We start from the raw sequence: 20,620 nt of genomic DNA, 5'->3' as shown, positions 1-20,620 counted from the left end.
AGTGCTTGAATGTATGCTTATGCTAAAACTATCTCTGTTGACTCTTATTTATCAAATATGATAATACTTTTAGTTTGTTTTCGCTTCTAACCGTTTCTTCCTTTTGATTATATGCCATCGAGGTCTTTACATTTTGTATTACGGAGCACTAGTTATTAACCCCGTGCGCGATACACAATAGTCGTGATTTTTCCACAATAATTTAAGATAATCAAGCTACTATAATAATATAAGTTTTCACAATCAATATATTAGCTTTGGCCAAATTTAAATTCAATAAATAACAATATATAGACACAACATATATTACGTCGAAGAATAAATCAAAATTAACTAAACTATATATGCAACGTTAACTAATTTAAATATAAATAGATGCGTTAAAATGACAACACCTTTTAAAGTGACACTGTGACACCACGCTAGACTGCAATATTATAAACGTTAGACTGCAATAGTATAAACGCTAGATTGCATTCTAGCGTATTGGATATTGCAGAAGGAAAAAATTGCAGTCTAGCGTATTGGATATTGCAGTCCGTGAAAATTTACCCTTGAACAATTTTTATAATTGCCATATGACAGCTTATTATTCGTCCACATGTACAAATGATTGGCTATGAATGGTGGTATGGTGTTAATTTAAGAAGTGTTGTCATTTTATTTTAATACAAACCTTATAAATTATACTACTACAATTTATATAGTATCAAATATAAATAATTAAATTCATTTATCATTATAAAAGCTTTAATAATTTTGATAGATGGAATATTAAAGAATAATAAAAAGGTTAGAATAAATTAATTAGTAGGAGTATATACTTAAATTAATTTACTTAAATCAATAATAATTTCGTTTGAATAACAATAGAACTTAGCTTCGATAACACTAGCATATAAAGGCCCATACTAATTAAGTCGCAACTGTATACACATATTACCTCAAACCCTAATAAAAGTGGCGCCACTATACCCTTCTCTCCCCTTTACCGGCGAAACCCGCACCGCCTGACTCACTCGCCGCGCCGCCTGCCTCGCTACTCCACCGCCATACCTCGTCGCATTGCCGCTCTCTTGCCTCGCCGTGGTGTGTTGTAGCAGCTATTGATTATCTTCAATTCAAGTATTCTGATTTTATTGCTTCTGTTTGAATTGATTTTGTTTCTATTCTAGATTGAGTTCCTTCTCATTTTTACATGTATTTGTAGAGATTTATAACTTTTGTTAGTATAGATATAGATATGATGTGTGTTTTTATGCGTGTGCAGAGAAATTCAAATTTCAAGCTGAGTTAAATGGGTAGCAAGAAGAGAGAATCGAGTTCGAAGAAGGAATCCGCGTTGGAAAATGGTGAGGATAGGCAGAAATTGAATGTGAGCTCCGAGAATTCGGATGTGGAGCCCTCAAAAAAGAGGATGAAAAAGGAGAAAAAGAAGAAGGATATTGAGCTACCAGAGGCTGAGAATGTGAATGATGCTGATGCCACACCGGCATCTTCGAATGCTCACAGGGCTCCGTTGAATTCGATGGAGAGGAAAAAACATAGGAAGTTGAAGGATAAGGTGAGGCACAGCGGGGAGGGGAAGAAAATCGATTCGGGGGCTGAAAAGATGGAGGTGGATTCGAAAAATGATGGTAATGAGAGTGGTGGAACAAGTAGTGGTGGTGGGGGATTGTTGCCTAAGTTCCACATCGGGGTGTTTAAGGAGCTAGCAGCTGCAGATGCGAGTGTGAGGGAAGCGGCAGCTAAGACGTTGGCTGTGGAGTTGAGGCAAGTTCAGAATGCGTATGATAAGTTGGAGAATAAGGATGAGGTAGAGGATAAGTCGAAACTAGAAGCGGAGAAGGATGATGGGTTGAATAACTGTGCTCCCTCTGTGAGGTATGCTGTGCGGAGGCTTATTCGTGGTGTTTCCTCATCTAGAGAGGTGCGGTTTCTAATTTCTATTGCAGATGATCTTTATTTTTATTTTATTTTTTTGCTGTTATTGGCCAAGAATTTTATGGATGGTTGAATTTGGATGAATTTCATGTAGTTTCATGCTTTTGCGATATTTATTGTTTCTGGCATATCAAACTGCACAGAGCTGCAACAGGATGGGTTTTTTCATGTTAAATTGAATCCTTTTTACCTCCAATATATTGTTTTTCCATTTTCTCCTTAGTTAATTTTCTCACATTTAACAACTTATCAAAGACTTGGGTGTGTAGTTTACCACATACTCATTTGCGCAATTGTAAATATTGAAAATATGAGCAATGATGGGTTAAGATTACCTGGTAAGTAAGAGCATTATATTTGACATGCATAAGTCAGATAAGGCATCATTTGTTCTTTGGTTCTAAGTGGGCAGTAAAGGTCTTATATGGATTGTCTAAGACTCTAATCCTTTTGATTTTGGTGCAGACTTGAAAATAATTATTGATATTAGATTTGAGATTTCAAGATTTAAAATTTTTAATATGTTTTTGCGGATTAATGTTTCATGTTTACTAGCAATAGAAACCCTTCCACTATATCTGAATATGCAGAGAAAGTTGTGGTACACTTAATAGGAATGTTGCCAAGAAAGTTCTCTGAGAGTTATTTTATTGCGATTTTTAACTGAGTTATGCATGTAATATGTCCCAGTGAAGATTTTATTGAATACACTGCTTATTTTTCTTCTTAATTTTTTCTACTCTTCTGTTGCAGTGTGCAAGACAAGGGTTTGCATTAGGTCTCACAATGCTAGTTGCCACGGTTCGTAGCATTAAATTAGAGTCATTGCTAAAGCTAATTACAAGTTTGCTGGAGGTCTCATCTTCGATGAAGGGTCAGGTGAATAATGATCCCTCCTCAAATGAAGTCAATTATTGAGATTTGTTTTTTAATTTATGTGGCACCTTTTGTCTATAGGAGGTTAAAGACTGCCTACTAGGCCGTTTATTTGCATACGGGGCTCTTGCAAGATCGGGAAAGCTTACTGAAGAATGGAAGTCGAATAATAACAGTGTACTCATCAAAGAATTTACCAAATGTCTTATTGATCTTGCAGCTAAGAAACGGTACTTACAAGAGCCTGCTGTTACTATTTTACTGGAGATAGTTGGAAAGGTAATCCATCATATATTGCCTACAGCATATATTATTTTTTCCATCATGCTGATGAGTGGAACAAGATTTCGCTCACAGTAGTAATAATCCTTAAGACTTGTTCTTCTGTAATTACTCTATTAGATTGTGTTGGGACATCTGCACATAAAATTTACTTGGAACCACTTTATGTATTAGCTATAACACTTCCTCAGTGCCATATCTTCTCAGGATTGTTTAATTATAGTTTTCCTACCCATGACTAAATGTTTCCCTGTATCTGTGTAATGGTTTAGTTGCCTGAGGAAGCACTGCTGGAGCATATTCTTGAGGCACCGGGGCTACAGGAGTGGTTAGAAGGAGCAACTGAAGCTGGAAATCCGGACGCATTACTTTTAGCTCTTAAAATACAAGAAAAAGTTTCTATCGACCATAAATTTAATAAACTACTGCCTTCCCCCTTTAGCAAAAGTGCCATTTTTGCTACTGATTACCTATCCACTGTTTCCAGTTGCCTGAAGGTACTACTCATATTTATTTTCTTACAGATTTTTATTACTGATTAAGTGATATTTCAAGTCATTGCTGATCTATATGTCTGGTGTAATGCAGGAGTCTACCTTCTGTCAGCCACGAGTGCATAGTGTATGGCCTGTCCTTATTAGTTATCTGTTACCTGATGTTATACAAGATGCTGATTCAGCATCAGGTCCAATTTCGAGCAAGAAGCACAAAAAAAGTCGTAAGAGTAGCTCTGCTGACGAAGATATGGAAAAAAATCTGGTCAGCTTCTGTGAAATAATAATTCAAGGGTCGCTTCTAACCTCATCTCACGATCGCAAAAAGTTAGCATTGGATGTACTGTTGCTTCTGCTTCCAAAGCTTCCTGCTTCTTATGTGCATGTTATATTGTCATACAAGGTTGTCCAAGGTCTTATGGACGTACTATCCACAAAAGATTCTTGGCTTTATAAAGTTGCTCAACATTTTCTTAAAGAACTATCTGAGTGGGTAGTGAATGATGACACCAGGAGGGTTGAGGTTATTATGGCTCTGCAGAAACACAGCAATGGAAAATTTGATTGTATCACCAGATCAAAAACAGTCAAAGGTTTGATGTCAGATTTCAAAACTGAGCCTGGCTGTATTCTGTTTATTGAAAGTTTGGTGACCATGTTTCTTGACGAAGATCAATCTTCAGAAGAACCTTCAGATCAAAGTCAAACTACTGATGACAATTCTGAGATCGGATCTATTGAAGATAAAGATGCTGCTGGGACAGTTGGAACTGCTGAATTTCTTAAAAGTTGGGTTGTGGAATCCCTTCCTGCTGTTCAAAAGCATTTGAAGCTTGAACAGGATGCTGCAAAATTCCGTGTGGAGAAAGAAGTTCTGAAGTTTCTGGCAGTTCAAGGTCTATTCTCATCATCACTGGGAACCGAAGTAACATCTTTTGAACTACAAGAAACGTTCCGATGGCCTAAATCAGTAATTCCTAGTGCTTTATCCCATATGTGTATTGAGCAGCTTCAGTTGTTGCTTTCAAATGCACAGAAAGGAGAGGGGCCTCATGCTGTGGCAAGTGGTGTTGAGGCAAAGGATCTCGGGTCTTACTTTATGCGGTTTCTGGGTATATTATACAACATTCCTTCAGTTTCTCTGTCAAGGGCTTTGAATAGTGATGATGAAAAAGCATTCAAGAAACTGCAGGCCATGGAAAGTCAACTGTCAAATGAGGTACAGTCTATGTTAGCCCCTGCATCTCATGATAATACTCCCTTTCATCACTTTACTTCTTAAATGTGTTTTAATAATCTCTGTTTTTTTTATCTGATGAGTATATAGGTCTGGTAGGAATTTTTTTAATGTAATTTAGCTATTCCCAGCGCATAAACTATCAGATTCCAATTATATTTTCACGTGTGAAGACGGGAAAGAGATTTTTGGAGTATTTGAAACTAACGTATTTATATGTTTATAGGATGTTTTTAATTTGACCAATCGTATTAGATGTTAGATTTCTTATATTTGTGATAAAATCTATTTGCAAATTGCGCTTTTTGACCCATGACTTGAAATTTGGGGTCTTACTCAGACCTCTAAATTAGTTTTAATGACTTAAATCTTGGCTTTGCTGCAAAGATTATGCTGGTGGTGCTTAGGAGAACTTCTCATTACTATTTTGGTTGTTATAGGAACGTAAGTGTGCTACCACCACAGATGCAATTAAGATACATGCTCTGAGATATTTGCTTATACAACTACTGCTTCAAATCATACTTCGTCCTGGAGAATTCTTCGAAGCTGCCAGCGAAGTTGTCATGTGTTGTAAAAAAGCTTTTGCCTCTTCTGATCTCGAATCCTCTGGAGAAGATGAACCTGAGGAGGATGGTGCGCCTGAACTGATGGATGTACTTGTGGACACAATGCTCTCTCTGTTGCCGCAGTCATCTGCTCCTTTGCGATCTGCCATTGAGCAGGTACCAACTAAATATTCATGTCACTTCCCCATAGTTAATTATATGCATCTTTACCTTATACTACTCCCTCCGTCCCCCAAAGTTTGTCCCAATTTGACCTGGCGCGGGTTTTAAGAAATTATTTGACTTTGTATTAAATGAAGGTGTGTAGTGGAATAAACTTTGGGGGACGGAGGGAGTATATCTTAAAGAATGATTCCTTTAGCTATCCAACTTCAGGCCTGCATTACTTGATGATTCACCTATAGCTATAAAAGACATTGTTGCGTCCCCCTGTTGCTTTCGATTACCCTTCTCTATGCTAAATTTTTTCGTGATATCGTACAGGTTTTCAAATGCTTCTGTAAAGATATAACAGATGATGGTTTACATCGTATGTTGAGGGTTGTCAAAAAGGATTTGAAACCTGCTCGCCACCACAATTCAGATAGTGATGATGATGATGGCGAAGATGATCTGCTTGGTCTTGAAGAAGCTGAAGAGTCTGATGAGGCCGAGACAGGTGAAACTGCAGACAGTGATCAACAGACAGATGAGTCCGAGGCAGTGGTTGGGGTTGATGCAGTCACTGCTGAACTCCCTGATGCGTCTGATGATGAATCTGATGAGGGAATGGATGATGATGCAATGTTCCGAATGGATACTTATCTTGCACGGATATTCAGGGAAAAGAAGAACCAAGCCGGAGGAGAAACTGCACATTCGCAGCTTGTGCTCTTTAAGCTCCGCGTCCTCTCATTGCTAGAGTTGTACCTGCACGAAAATCCAGGCAAGTTAAAATGATCGTAGGGGCACATCTTGTTTTAAGCTCTGATCCATTCCTTAGTTAAAACATACGATCTAATCGTCTTTGGATATTGTTGATGCAGGTAAACCGCAGGTGATCAAAATATTCTCAAACCTTGCTCAAGCATTTATTAACCCACAAACAACTGAAGGAAGCGAGCAGCTTGGTCAGCGTATATGGGGGATTATACAAAAGAAAATACTAAAAGCTAAAGAGTATCCAAAAGGAGAAACAGTGTCGGTTGCAATACTCGAGCCTCTCCTAGAAAAGTATCTGAAGCTGGCAGCAAAGCCTTTCAAAAGAAAAAAATCTGCCTCTAATCCATCCAAGAAGAAACAATCCGCCTCCTGGAGTCGTCACCGCCTGATCAATTCCCTCGCCCGAAGCTCAACATTTTGGATTCTGAAAATTATCGACGCTAGCAACTTCTCAGAGTCTGAGCTACAGAAGGTCTGTGATATACTGCAGAATATTTTAGTGGACTACTTTGATAGCAAGAAATCACAAATGAAATGCGAGTTCCTGAAAGAAATATTCAGAAGGCGACCGTGGATTGGGAAACAGCTATTCAGTTTCCTATTGGAGAAATGCAGCTGCGCAAAATCGCAGTTTCGCCAAGTTGAAGCCCTGGATTTGGTTACAGAGGTGCTAAAGTCTCACAGTAGTGCTACTGAAAAGACATCAGAACAGTTTTTGAAAAGCCATGTTCCAAAGCTAAGCAATTTGATCAAGCACCTGGTGACGAATATGCCCGAAAAGCAGGCGAGGAGAGCTGGCGTGCGGAAATTTTGCAGCAAGGTGTTCCAGATGCTTGCAACTTTTAAGCTCAGTTCTAGCTTTGTTGATGCTTTGGAAGAAGATGGTTGTGCTGCCTGTCGATCCCAACTTGGTGATACATTTCTTGCTCTGAAGAAACAAGTTTGAGATGTTGTATTTCAGCAAAGAGGCAAGTTTGATTTCCTATACACTATTGTTGAACTTTGATCTGGTCAAGTCTTAGGACTCAATTTTGCACTGTGTTTGTTCTCATCTAGCCCTTAGGACATTTTTCTTCACCAAATCTGTTGTGTCTCAAGTTGTTATTGTTGTGTTACACAATTACTTAATTTTTCTTCTAGATTCAGCTTTGAGTTCAATTTGCCTGTTTACTTGATTCTGTTTTGTAATATGAAATCATAGATATTGACAACTTCTGCCATAAGTGCTCATGTTTAATACTCTCATCGATATATAAAAATTGACTACTTTTACAATCATATATACTAGGAGTAGTTTTTAATGCAAAATTAGTAAAGAGAAAAAAAAGTAAAATAACACATCTAGGGGTTGCTATTGAACCCGGTCTTCCAGACTTGCCAATTTATCGATTGAAGGAATAACGAGTGAGTTATCACCCCTACCAAACATACCATTATGGAGACTTCTGTTTTTATAGGATTATATTGACAACTTCTGCTAGCATTTTTCATTACTTGTGTTTAATACTCTCTTCTATAAAGATAAGACTACTTTTGAAATGGTATACACACAAATTGTGAGTTTTCTTGTGTTAATAGATAGAGACATGAAACTGGAGTAATTCAGAAGGCACAAGCTGAATAACAATAGCAGTAAATAGCTTTCTTCCATTTTTTGGGGGAGATAAAAACTGTACAAGTTAACCTAACCAAACTATCTACACGATTTTAACAATAATATCTGTTCATCATCACCTAAGCTTAAGCTACCACTTTCTTTGGAGAAAAAAAACCCAACATTTAGTCTTTTCTTTCTTCATCCAGCAACTACAACAACAGCCTCATTTGCCATTCTGCAAAGCCAATTTCAAATATATTCAGCTCATGCTCATGTACATTACTAAAATGGCAAGAAAGCTACTACAAGCCACACTACTTAACACCATTATACCTCATGAACAAATATGCTCATTCATTACAGCAACCAAATGCCGATCATTGAATTCATTCAGATTTGATCAAACAGTTGTCAAGACTGTGCATCATTTGCGTCTGATTCACTACCAGAGGAACTCCCTGAATCTGAATCTGTACAAAGCAAGCTCAAACAAATGAGCATTTTTTTTGTTTTCTCTCAACACAAGGTAGAAACGCAAGAAGAATCAGTATCAATACCACTCGAGGATGATGAATCGCTACTCGAGCTGCCAGAACTGCTCGAGCTACTGCTGGCATTGCCACCACCACCACCGCCTCCACCAAGCCCTTCATCAGCATCACCGCCACCGCCACCTAGCCCTTCATCTTTATCGATCTCCACGGGAGGGAAGCTCGCTGCCGGCATATCATCATCAATATCCACATCTTCTTCCTCGTCTTTCATCTTCTTACCCAGGTCATCATTCTTGTCACTCATTGCACCCTACACAACATTAGCATCAACATAAGTAAACACCAACAAAACCAACATTGTCAAAACTAGTAAAAATACCAAAATAAAACAATTCTTGATTGCAAATACAACTCTTACCATATCAGCATCGGTAACAGGACTGGTGGGAGCTGGATTGTTGTTCATCATCAACGCTTGCCGCTTTGTCTTGCTCACCAACTTCTTCCAATTCGTCACAAAGCGGTCAAGTTCCCACAGCGTCTCCGTGTCAAGAGCCTCAATATCAAGCTCAATTTCATCGCCATCCTGAGCCAAATGCTCATTCCTCTTCCTGATTATCTGCACCAACTGAGGCATTTTCTCCTGGGGCATACTCTGCAACCCAAGTCCCAGCTTCTGCTTCTCGTCCATACTCATATCTCTCTTATTCACATCCTTAGCTCTCGGCTTCGGCAGCTTGGGCGCCACTACTCTTCTTTGCTCCTTTGCTACGGGCAGAGGAGGAGCTCTCACCGGCGAAGGGGGCATCGGCTCCGGTGGATTCATCGGCGGTGGAGGCGGATTAGAAGGCGTTGAGGCACTAGAATGGGCTTGCATGGACGAATGCATTCCTTCAGACTTCTTCATAATGTGGGAAACCGGAACATGGCTAGCTTTCGGCTTCTTCTTCGCGGATAGAATCTGAGAACCATTGTTGTTCCAAGAGCTCCCCTGCAATTCCTCAACCTCACGGAAAGGGAAATCATTGTTGATGTTGAACTCGCGGGGCTCCTTCTCAAGCCGCTTGTCGAGCTTCTCCTGCACCGGCTTGAACAGCTCCTCGAACCGCATCAGCATTTCCTCGGCCATCGCGTTAACAGGATCCGACTTAGGGTTGTAGAGCAACGCATTGTTAAAAGTCAGCCTAACGTCAGCGGCGAATTCTGCAGGCGTACGGTATAAATTTTTTGCCAGATTCGCTTTCACGGTGCCGAGATCCATGGGATGCTTCACAATATCGTGGTAATCGTGAAGCTGGAAAGCTTTTGCATCCACCGGAACTTTGAAAACATACCCGTGTTTGCATTTGATCAATTTATTGACGATCTTCTCGCATTCCTTCAACAAATCCCCAAAATTGACCGCCTCGAAAGAGCCATTGTCAAATTCATTGACAAAATTCTTGGGGGCGGATCCAATCGCAGGGCCAGGACGCTTGCTGCCGCTAAATTTCTTCGATTTCGGTTGAGATCTAGGGGTTTCAACATTGTTGAACCGACCAAACTCAATCCGATCTCGCAAATCACGGATCTGATCGAGCTCGGCCGAGAGGCGTTTCCGGAGCTCCAGCAGCTTCGACTTCGTGTACGTCGAGACATTGAAGGTCAAATAGCCGCCGTAATTCCCCGCTTCACGAGGTGTGGGGGCCTGGTTGAAGGAATACGCATCATCGGACGCCGTCTGCGTCGCGGCCGGCAAATCGACGTTGCTACGATAACGAGGGGCGGCGGCGTTCGTTGCAGACGGGTGGTGGAATTGCTTCTGCTTCTTCTTAAAATTAGGGTGAGGGTTTGAATTGACGTGAGGATTCACGAACTGCGTCTTTCCCATGTGGCTCCAGCTCGTTTCATTCTGGCTCGCTAGAACGGCGGACGCCATGAATCACACCGACGGCAACGCTCAGCTCCGTCGAGCCTCCGGCAGCAATTTCCCCCAAAAATCATGTATCGAACAGCCGGAATCGGACCTTCCCTCCTCTCGCCAAACGATCTGCGGCAGCTCAGAGCTAGATTAAATTAAATAAAAAAAAATCAGCTAGAATTTGGGGGAAAACGAAAAAAGGAAATGATTCTAAACACCAATTTCACAACGATGTGTAGACATTAGGGTTTGAGCGAAGAAATCAGAAGGAGAGGGCGTGCTCTTAAAGGCGACGAGATCTGCCCGCTGATATCACGGGCAGCATCGCAGCCGTCGATCGGCCAATCCCACGGCAAAAAGTGACTTTGTTTGCTGGCGGGCAGTTGACCGGGGACATCTGTCGCGGACGGCCCAGATTGGGCTGTTGGAAACGTGGCGCGTTTCTGGACGTCCGATGGGTGGAATTGAGAGGATGGCAAGGCGTTTGTGTCTGAGCTGAGATGAGTCGCACGTGGCACTTCTTAGGGTTCGTGTGGGGCCCACTGGGAGCGGTGACGTGGAATTGACGACGTGAATGTGAAGATAACTCGGTTTGTCACGTGCACCGCGGGAAGAACGTTAAAAAAGCCGACTTTGCTAGAATTTTACTATTATGCCCTTCAATTTAATAGAGGTTTCTACTTACCACAATTGGGTCTTGGTCTTCATTTTATTCTAGAACTAACACTTTTCTAAATATGTAATTATAGTGTCCCCACCTGACCTATACCGGCATAAATTGTGTTTTAGATAGTATTATGATTTAAATAATATTTTTTTTTATAATTAAATGTCTTTTCCTTGCTGGTGTTTTAGTAGTATCGAAAATTCTTTATCGGAGATGTTGAGGTGCGGTTGTATTGCAAGTACAGAGGTCTAGATTTGTTGAGTGTATTGCGCGTATGCCTCTTCAATCGCGCATCCAATCCCACCGATGAAAAAAACTTTCCCACATACAAGATGATGAAGAGGTAATCTCGTCTTTCATTAAATATACGTTTAATTAGTATGCATACATGCAATTGAGTGAAAGAATATGTTCAATGAAATTATTAAGATTGAAAATCTTGTATTTTATTAAATTATTGAATTTTTGAAATAATGTGTACTTTAATCATTACATTTTTACTTGATGTATTCCAAAAAAGCATGAAAAATATTACTCCTAGTATCTATAAAAATAATTGGCTAGAAATGTTCTTGTTTAGGTGTTCTAATCTTGAATGCAAGCATCACAATGCATTAATAACATTCATCAAGTAAAAATCGATTCGATTATAGAAAAATTATTGAATTATACAATCCTAAAATTATTGAATTGTACAATCATAGTAATCAGTGGCGAATCCAGGATCCAGAAACGGAGGGAGCGGGATATATAGTATAAGCTTGATTTAGTATGAACATGACTATTTTTTTCGTTGTTCGAGCCGACGCCAGAAGCAAACGGAGGAAGCGGACATGACGTTTCGATAAGGGAAAAATAGTTACACGACGGGGGCGACCGCCTCCTCTTGCCTCCCTTAATCCGCCACCGGTAGTAATACCCCTTTCCCTGATAATGGAGTAATTAAAAAGGTGAACTAAAAATAATAAAATAAGATAAAGGAAAACAGTAGGGTAAAATGGCAAAGGACTGCCAAAGTGGGCCCCACCCATGAGCAAAACAGTAATATTTTTTCCCCAATTATAAAAGACAGCAATATATGGGGTGGCGTCCATATCTACCCAAACCTTTTTATAACTCTCTTCTGCTTTTTTATTCTTCCCAATTTCAGCTACACATTTCCAATAATGTTTCCACCGCGTTGTGTATGAGTCGAATCGCTGATGTTTTCACTGATTTTTCGAGATCTGATGCCGCAGAGCAGCGGGATCTGATGTTGTGAGATTTCGCACGGTTAATCTCCGCCGGCCGCCGCAGATCGCGAATGAGGTGCGGCGGCGGAGGGAGGAGGTTTATGCGATGTGGTTGAATGTGAATTTGGCGTTGCATTTAGTGTGAATCGTGACGTGAGCACTTTTACGTTGAGCTCTTTTTTTTTTATACATCTAATCTTTGATTTAGTATTTTAATTCGCTTTAAAATACTAGTTTAACATTTTTTACTACCTTTTTAGAATTTTTTAATGGAGGAATAATGATCATGGATCTATTCAAGTCGTTTGAATTATAATTAGTATAGTTAAATGGTTTTGGTGAAATGTGGATTTAATGCGGGCATTTTGCTAAGTCAAAAAATGTGTTCTTCAATAGATAATTGTCGTTTGGATAGAAGAGACATTTGTCGTCGGAATAATATTAAACTTTCATATGCAAATTCATGATTGTATTTTTGAACTATTTGATCATGTGAAAATACATTTAACCAATCATCCGAATAAATAATACTACTAATAGAAAGAATAATACAGTAGTAGTTTGTAAATTAGTGAATTTGACCAAGTTTTGATTTTGAATACTACTCCTCACCAAAATTTATCCCCAATTTTTAGCCAACTTTTAGCCAACTGCTCCAATGGTTTCTCCCTTATTTCTCCCTTATTTCTCCCTAACTCAACATTTCATTTTTACATCATCATTTTTAATATTGTTTAATTTTCCCTACAAATGTGTTTAATAAATAGATTTATAATGAACAATTCATCGTTGTATTAATCATTGGAAAATATAATACAACGAGAAAAAAAAAACTACAAATAAAAAACATAAAAAACCAATAATTTAAAAAAACAAAGATTTAAAAAAAACTACAAATAAAAACTATAAAAAACAAAGATTTAAAAAAATAAAGATTTAAAAAAACAAAGATTTAAAAAAATTGAATACTACTCCTCGGTTAAAAATCTGACCACAAGTGATCAATCATCGAACAATAAAATTTTATTTCATATTTTAGTTATTTTGGTACAATCAAACCGAATCCACTAAAGATAGTCTACATATTTTCTAAATTTCGAGTTTCACAAGTGATAGTATCAGAATATGAATATGTCTTGCGTTTTGTGTTTGTTTTTATATTTTTTTAATTTATTCTGTAATAATTTCACATATATTCTGTTTTTGCCTATACAATAATTTCATTTTGTTGTTGATTTTTTTTTTTAATTTCAATTGTTCATATAATTACGCTATTGATCGATTTTAGCTCAACTTTTTGTAAAACATAAAAAGGCCTTTTGTTGGACACAATAGATTGGTCAAGACTAATAAAATTAAGTATCCATAATATCCAATTTCATTTCATTTCTAATCCTCCATGAAACAGAGCATTTCTAGCGAGAAATGTGGCATTATTTAATTATATTAATATCAGTACATAACTTTCTTTTTTCTCTACTTCTAATTATGACGAAAATATTGTACATAGTTTCTTAAAGGCAGATTTAAACAAAATGAGTGAAGTCCTTAGAAGAGCCAAAGCAAGTCGCAGCATTCATCCATTAAGCAGCAGCAACACATCGCCGCAAGGCTGCATTACACAATCACAATCACAATCATAGTACTCCAAGATAGGGATAAAGGCTATAGCCATTCGTAGCTACAATCACGACCGAATTTTGTATTTCCCATGAATCAAAATTGGCATAGTCAATCGGATATAAGTTGCAATTATACATAACTATACAACCACACGACCGACTATCAAGATTATCCGACCACCCACATCAGTCCCAAAAATCTACTATCACAAATCAAGTTCATGATTTTAACCACGTTTTAAGTTAATGTGAAATATCAAAATTAGGCCATCCTTCGTGATTTTAGTTGCCAAACATATATGTAGACTAACAAAATTACAGGAATAAAATCTACACATAAATTACAATTAAAAAGAATATATACGTTGGCTATTTTAACTAAGCTACAATTCTAGCTACCTAACAAGTAAAAATTTTATTTTGCAGTTTAACAATTCAAGAAATCAATATTTAATTAAATCACATATAAACACATACCACCCTTCCAAGAATCCGGGCTCCCTCTTCGGCGGCGCTGCCGCATATTGTGGCGGCGCCACCACCGGCGGCCCCTGGTAGTATCCTATAACACAATCCAACCCAAATCAAAACTAACCAAAATAAAAAATAAAAAAATCTTAAACAAGATTATATGGATTAAATCCAAGTTACCTTGAGCAGGATAGGGGTAAGCATATTTTGGTGGCTCACTCATCTCTTAACAAGATTTGCTAACGCAAGAAATTTAGAACTCTTCTCTCTCTAGACTCTCTTCTATATGTATGTATAATGAGTAGTATTTATTTGTTTAGTGGAGTGAAAGTTGTGGAGAGAATAATGAATCAAATTCTTTACTTGAAATTTCTGTTGAGGATGTGATGAGAATGCTCTGGAAAGAAGGTTTATATTGAAATTGGAAATATGTGGGCCATGCCTGTTTCTAGTATGTTTATTATGTCACATTTACTTCTTACATGTACACGTGGCAATGTATGAGAACATATGCACCGCTTATATTTTGTTAATTAGCATTTTAAAATAATTTTAAATAGTGTTCACAGTGAGGGTTCGGTTTACGAGATTGAATTCCGGGATTAAAATAAATACATTTCTCAGTTATTTTTGGGGTCGCCAATAATACCATATGCAACAATTACTAACAGTAGTTTAGATTCCCCGCTTTAAAATTTCAGTGTCCGCCACTGATTATGGAATAATTAGTCATAGATAAACAGTCACATGACTAAAATAATCTCATAACTCAATCCTAAATTACGTGACTAAAATAATTCCACAATTCAATCCTAAATTATATTTTGGTATTATTTTATTTAGAAAATCGAACGCTGCATTATTCTATCCAACCAGCATTTATAATGCATGGATGAAAGTCCAAATTATTTAAAAAATAAGCCATGTACGAAAAGCCCAATTTCCAAGTAATGAAGGCCCAAAATTTGGTTACGTTATTAAGCCCATATTACATAAAATATAAGCCCCACCCAAGTGATAGTAATTCAATTTCAGAACAAAAAATCAACAAATCGAAGGGTGATGTATTTGATTTGTCTTCAAAGAATTATTCTAAGCTACATAACTCCAAGAAATGATCTAATTTACAAAACAAAAGCTACCTTCCAAAAATTAAAATATCTCCAAAGATTGGAATGAATAATTTTACATAATTAATATTGGTATATAATCTTTATGTAAATAATGTAATGCTAAACCCATGAGGCCAAGATCAATAGTTCCTTAATATTATTTGACAGTAACAGATGCATTAAAAAATGAAAATGGATTGCGATAGCATACTAAAAGCCCTATTTATAATAGAACTAACGTGTTCCCCCTTTGCAAGTATTAAACTTTGAACAATCAGATATTAAATTGTGGCAAAAGAAACCATACAATACTGAAGAAATTCAGTGATCTACTTTTTTACATCTTATTTTATGTATCTCTTTCACTTTTTCGTAGATTGTAGTATATATTTTTCTCTTAATTAAATTTTTTACTTACAATTTATAGTTATTTTTATCATATAAACAATGATTTGGAAGTTGATAAATCCATAAATAAGGTATTTTTTTTTAATTCCAATTTTTACAGATGAATATTAACTTTGATGTATTTTTATATCAAAATGTTTTTAAAATTTTATGAAAAAAATATAATTTTGAAATAATACACGAACAATGAGGCCTTGTATCACATCAAGTCTCTTTCATTATCACTCTGTAATACTCCATTATTTATTTCTTCATAGACTTTAGATGGTACAATAAGTGATGTTATTTTAGATTTTTAGGTGGGATCGAGTCGTTCTTTAATAGGTGAAATATGATAGTATTATCCATTAAAATGATTGCAGAGGATAATATTATTATTAAAAACCCATATTGATGTTCTTAATTTTTATTAGGCTATTGGAGATTTTTTTTTTGATCTCCTCGTATATACATATCTTAATCACTTGGTCTATTTGTTGATTTCGTTGAATTTGACTATTACGTGGAGTATAAAACCTGACATTGGAAAATGGCAACCGACAATAAAGTTTGTGACATTACACGAACTTTTTAAAGATTATGGGAAAAACCGGAATTTATAGAAAGTTGGTGACTTTAAAAGCAGTTACCCCTTTATTTTACTACAATCCAACTTTTATCGTGTGTCTTAGAAATTATTACTGTATGATAAAGTGAAACAAGAATTAGTATTCATCGCCATCATTTTAGGCATATATCAGCCTAAAATTGCAAGTTTTGTTTGAACTTTTTAAAAGTTTTTGTGGACAATAGGAACTAAACAAAATATAAGGATAAATGAAAAAGTGAATTATTTTTTAGATGATAAGTGGAATGAATTTTAGAATTTGAAGAAAGAGTGGATAGAAATGATGTGGATGTGTCTTTTTTGATTTATTGATTAGAAGGGAAACGTTTTATCCACTGAGTCGCGTTATTTTTATAATGATTTCAAATTGAGATAAGTTATCGAACTTTTATTTATGGGATCACTAAGTTCATCTTCGCCCCTAAAAATATTGCATATTTTTTTACACGAATTTAGTAAATACTGCTATGTAATTGTGTATGTATATGGCAAAAGAGGCCCATACTTATTGGATGATATTATATTTAATATTATATGTTAGGTAAATGAATAAGTCATGCTTGATATTTATGTAAATAAAATGATATAATAATGACTAGATATAAAAGAAGCGTGGGATAGTAACCAAAAATGAAATGATATATTGCTCATATTTAATTTTTAAACACTAGAAAGTAAGATTGAATAATTTTGAAAAAAAATTAGATAAACTCATAAATTAATACATTAAATATTATGCATTATATCAGAACAAACTAAATACAATTGTTCGTCAAAACTTACTCAACATCATAAACAAATTGCAGTGTATAAGTTTTTTAGGTTTTTGTTGGCCCACTTATTAGAGTGGTCCAATTTTAAAATTTTAATTAGTGGTCAATAATTGTACGGATTTTACTGATAAAATAAAGATTATGGAAATTTAAATAGTGGATCATATTAAAACATTGTATACTATATTGTGACATATGATTGTAAAACATAGGTTTTTAGATATCTAGCACACTACAATATAGAAAAAGTGGTCTTAAAAGTAAAACAAATAATATACATATTCTATTTTTCTTCATATTTAGATATTTTGAAAGAATATATTCCCTAATGAAGTACATATTAGTCGATAAATTAGCGTGTGAATATAGAACAAAAATATGTTTTGAATTATTGCAAATAGTAATAACAGTAATAAACAGATAATACTTGTATAATCTTTTTTTCAGAAAGAAACATATTTATAGCATGTCATTAGCTCATTCTAACATTTCAAATTAATAATATTCCATTTCTTAATTTTTCTTTGATACTTGGTTAACTTTATAGTATTCAAAATTGGGTAGTCTATTACCAAGAATATTGGTAAATAGAGGGAATATTAATTTATAGAAGTCGTCGATTAATACGTGTGTGGGGACTTGAATTATAAAAGAGGACTTTGTAGTTTAGAAATGCCCCATCATTGAATGGCATAAGATACTATGGTCTAAGGACTAAGAGTATTCTAGTGTGGAATAAAATTGAAAAAGAATATAATACCAAAGCATCAATCAAAAAGTTTAAAACAGGTGCACAACTCCCTATGGTCTAAGTTCTAATCACAACATGGCAAGTTTCTCTCTAGATCCTAATTAACAACTTATATAAAACGTGTGCAAATTTGGGGGTATCATAAAATGATTAGTATTAGAAGAAAGATACTTCTTCCTTCACAATTTACTTACAAGGAGTAATTTGTATTAATTTTGTGTTGTCCCAACTCCAAAGTCACTTGAGTATCTCTATTTTATGATTAAAAAAAAACAAAATACTCTTATTATACTTCTTTTATACTCCCTCTCCGTGTAAATAAGAATATGATTTTTTCATTTTAGTTCGTCCATTAATAGAAGTTCCAATTTACTTTTACCATAAATAGTAGTAATGTAACAAATGCACTAACTCATTTCATTCACATTTCATTAAGAACTTATATATACAAGTGAGGACTTATATTCCATTACCGTTTATCATCCACTTTTTTTAACATTTTTTAAAATCTGTGCCGCTAAAAAATGGACCACCTAATGGCAGATAAAGAGAGGTATTTTTTATGTGATAAAAAATAAAATATTTAATTTCTTCGTCTACACGACTGATTCTCTTTGCTAAATTTAAAAAATATAATTATCTATGTATAATTCATTTACGTCTATCATTAAGCCTCGTGACATTGAAAATATTTTAATTAGATAAATTGTCAAAAAATTTATAAAATTTAATAATTTTAATTTGTCTCATGTCATAACTTTAAAAATTAGTTATAAGTCCATAATATTTAAATTTATTCTAAATTATTTTATATTAAAATGTTTTTATTGGAGTTGCATATGATACAATAATAAAAAAATTATTCGGAATATATAAATATCACTGTTGATGAAATAAACAATATTTTTTGGTTAAAAATGTAATATTATACACATGCTCTTATATTATGTGATATTTTTGTCTTACTATATACCATGCGAAATCTTAAACTATGGAGGAAGTAATTTGATCTCCATAAATATACAAAAGCAAAACATAAACACACAGCATATATATACATAGCATATAAATACATCACTCAAATCATTATTATTATTATCCAATAAAACTAAGGTTTAATGGGTTTTCAATAGTAACAGCACAATTATTGACCAAAATCACAAAGTTTGCGTAACTTTGGGGACACCTTTCCCACCTACATCCGGATTATACCCTCCAGCTGTCCTCATCTCTCCGCCGCTCACCACGCCTTGATACTGCGACGGCGCCGCCCCCATCACCCCCCCCTGCGTCGTGGTATACAACACCTGCCTCCCCGCCCCCACATCATACGCCACCTGCGCGTACCCTGCCTCCGCCACCCCTCTCACCATCCCGAAACCCTCGGAATATCCCGCCGCCTTCTGCTGCTGCTGCGGAATCACATTGTACATCTGCTGCTGCTGCTCCGGCGGCATGCGCTGAACGGCGTAGTAGCCCTGCGGCGGAGCTCCGGCCATCGGCCTCATCATCGGCGCGTGGTACGCACCCGCCGGCGTCTGGATCATGTAAACCGGCTGCTCGGTGCTCGCCGGGAACATTCCACCGGGGATCTGCCTGTTGTCAGGCCAGTGAGGAACCGGCGGAGGAGTTTTCTCCGGCAATTTGTAGTACTCGGCGGCTGGATAGCCGCCGGAGAGATTATCGTCGCTTTTTCTTCGGTAGACTCCTTGCTGCTGCTCCTCCAGCCTCAGCCGCTGCAGATCCTGAATATGCTTCTGGATCGGATCCATCGCAATCGACCGCTCATCCTGTGCTTGAAGGAACACCGGATCCTCCATCTCCGGAGCTCTCCCCATCATCTGTTGCTGAATCGGCGGCTGCGGCGCCATTGCATTCGCTTTCTCAAATCCAAACAGGAAATCGGCGTTACCAGGCGGCGGCTGCTGCGGCAGCGGAGCCGCTGCCGCCACCGTATGCGGCTGCGCAGTGACGATCGGCGCAGAATTCAACGCCTCCACGAACCTCTCCTTCTCCGATTTAACATCATCGGAGCCAAAACTCCTAGTCGACGAGCTCAAGCTCTGATTCAGCGTCGGGAAAATGAAAATCCTCAACCGCGTCGGCTTCGGCGAAATCCGGTACAGCCGCTCGTACTCGTGCATCATGTGCTCCAGATCGTCGTCGTTCGTGACGGAAATCAAGGCGTCGAGATCTTCGCCGGGGAGCTGGTACTTGAAGGAGATGCTGTCGCAATCGCAGAGCGCGGTGAGCTTGGGGAGCAGAGAGGCGAATTTGATGCTGCGATCGACGGAGAGGATCTTCGTCTCGCCTCCGATGTACGATAGCTGGTTGTCGTGAGGGCGCGGGTGGATCTTCCCGCCGTAGCTGCACATGAACTTGACCTTGTAATTCGGCAGCGGCTGGTTCCCCTGCGAATCCTCCCACGGCGGCGGATTCTCGAAGTCGATCTCGCGAGAGCGGGGGGAGGAGTCGCCGGACTCCGGGTAGGAGGAGTTGTACGGGTAGTTCTCCATAGGCGCACGTTAGCGTTTGTTAGGAGAGAGGAAGCAAAAATTTAGAGAGAGAGAGAGGGGGATTTGTGTTTTCGTTAAGAGGCCATTTTGCGTGAGAGAAAATAGTGTAGAGGGATTTTGTTTAGCTGGGTGAGGGGGTTTCTCTTT

The 20,620-nt window shown here is 37.3% G+C and overlaps 3 protein-coding genes and 2 long non-coding RNA genes across 7 annotated transcripts; 1 reads left to right on the top strand and 4 right to left on the bottom strand.

The window, feature by feature from the left end:
- The first annotated feature begins 944 nt into the window (after window positions 1-944).
- On the top strand, window positions 945-7,481 carry LOC125221626 (myb-binding protein 1A-like protein). Of its 2 annotated transcripts, none has more exons than XM_048123797.1 (9): window positions 945-1,089; window positions 1,271-1,930; window positions 2,698-2,823; window positions 2,902-3,099; window positions 3,375-3,599; window positions 3,691-4,815; window positions 5,274-5,558; window positions 5,886-6,327; window positions 6,428-7,481. In XM_048123797.1, exons 2-9 carry the CDS (start codon window positions 1,298-1,300, stop codon window positions 7,267-7,269), a joined length of 3,876 nt encoding a protein of 1,291 aa, XP_047979754.1. In that variant the 5' UTR covers window positions 945-1,089; window positions 1,271-1,297; the 3' UTR covers window positions 7,270-7,481. The 2 variants fall into 2 exon arrangements, with proteins under 2 accessions (XP_047979754.1, XP_047979755.1); XM_048123798.1 differs by having other exon boundaries at window positions 945-1,125.
- A 459-nt stretch (window positions 7,482-7,940) lies between these two features.
- LOC125221627 (transcription factor GTE7-like) lies at window positions 7,941-10,574 on the bottom strand. 2 transcript variants are annotated; one of them, XR_007176391.1, is made up of 4 exons: window positions 8,833-10,574; window positions 8,478-8,724; window positions 8,254-8,390; window positions 7,941-8,155 (listed from the first exon to the last, which is right to left on the bottom strand). XR_007176391.1 is itself a non-coding variant. In XM_048123799.1 (3 exons), the coding sequence occupies exons 1-3, from the start codon at window positions 10,330-10,332 to the stop codon at window positions 8,332-8,334; spliced, it is 1,806 nt and encodes a 601-aa protein (XP_047979756.1). In that variant the 5' UTR covers window positions 10,333-10,574; the 3' UTR covers window positions 7,941-8,331. The 2 variants fall into 2 exon arrangements, 1 of the variants encoding a protein (XP_047979756.1); XM_048123799.1 differs by having other exon boundaries at window positions 7,941-8,390.
- A 1,034-nt stretch (window positions 10,575-11,608) lies between these two features.
- Window positions 11,609-12,454, bottom strand: LOC125219391. The gene is made up of 2 exons (XR_007176125.1): window positions 12,088-12,454; window positions 11,609-11,908 (listed from the first exon to the last, which is right to left on the bottom strand). It is a non-coding gene; the product is annotated as an uncharacterized LOC125219391 (long non-coding RNA).
- Window positions 12,455-13,573: 1,119 nt separating this feature from the next.
- Window positions 13,574-14,709, bottom strand: LOC125219390. Its single transcript, XR_007176124.1, has 3 exons — window positions 14,487-14,709; window positions 14,313-14,397; window positions 13,574-13,825 (listed from the first exon to the last, which is right to left on the bottom strand). It is a non-coding gene; the product is annotated as an uncharacterized LOC125219390 (long non-coding RNA).
- A 4,279-nt stretch (window positions 14,710-18,988) lies between these two features.
- On the bottom strand, window positions 18,989-20,620 carry LOC125223390. Its single transcript, XM_048126520.1, has one exon. It carries the CDS (start codon window positions 20,471-20,473, stop codon window positions 19,115-19,117), a length of 1,359 nt encoding a protein of 452 aa, XP_047982477.1. The 5' UTR covers window positions 20,474-20,620; the 3' UTR covers window positions 18,989-19,114.

The sequence above is a fragment of the Salvia hispanica genome, chromosome 4 (assembly GCF_023119035.1).
Source record: "Salvia hispanica cultivar TCC Black 2014 chromosome 4, UniMelb_Shisp_WGS_1.0, whole genome shotgun sequence".
Classification (NCBI taxonomy): Eukaryota; Viridiplantae; Streptophyta; class Magnoliopsida; order Lamiales; family Lamiaceae; genus Salvia; species Salvia hispanica.
This window is presented reverse-complemented; position numbering and strand designations above follow the sequence as displayed.

Excerpts from the sequence above, each read along its gene's own strand:
- LOC125221626 (XM_048123797.1), top strand. The coding sequence starts at position 1,298 with ATGGGTAGCAAGAAGAGAGAATCGAGTTCGAAGAAGGAATCCGCGTTG. Across the intron at positions 2,824-2,901 it reads CATCTTCGATGAAGGGTCAG|GAGGTTAAAGACTGCCTACT; the intron begins GTGAATAATGAT and ends TTTTGTCTATAG. Across the intron at positions 5,559-5,885 it reads TGCGATCTGCCATTGAGCAG|GTTTTCAAATGCTTCTGTAA; the intron begins GTACCAACTAAA and ends GATATCGTACAG.
- LOC125221627 (XM_048123799.1), bottom strand. The coding sequence starts at position 10,332 with ATGGCGTCCGCCGTTCTAGCGAGCCAGAATGAAACGAGCTGGAGCCAC. Across the intron at positions 8,725-8,832 it reads CTGTTACCGATGCTGATATG|GGTGCAATGAGTGACAAGAA; the intron begins GTAAGAGTTGTA and ends AATGTTGTGTAG. Across the intron at positions 8,391-8,477 it reads CGATTCATCATCCTCGAGTG|ATTCAGATTCAGGGAGTTCC; the intron begins GTATTGATACTG and ends TGCTTTGTACAG.
- LOC125223390 (XM_048126520.1), bottom strand. The coding sequence starts at position 20,473 with ATGGAGAACTACCCGTACAACTCCTCCTACCCGGAGTCCGGCGACTCC.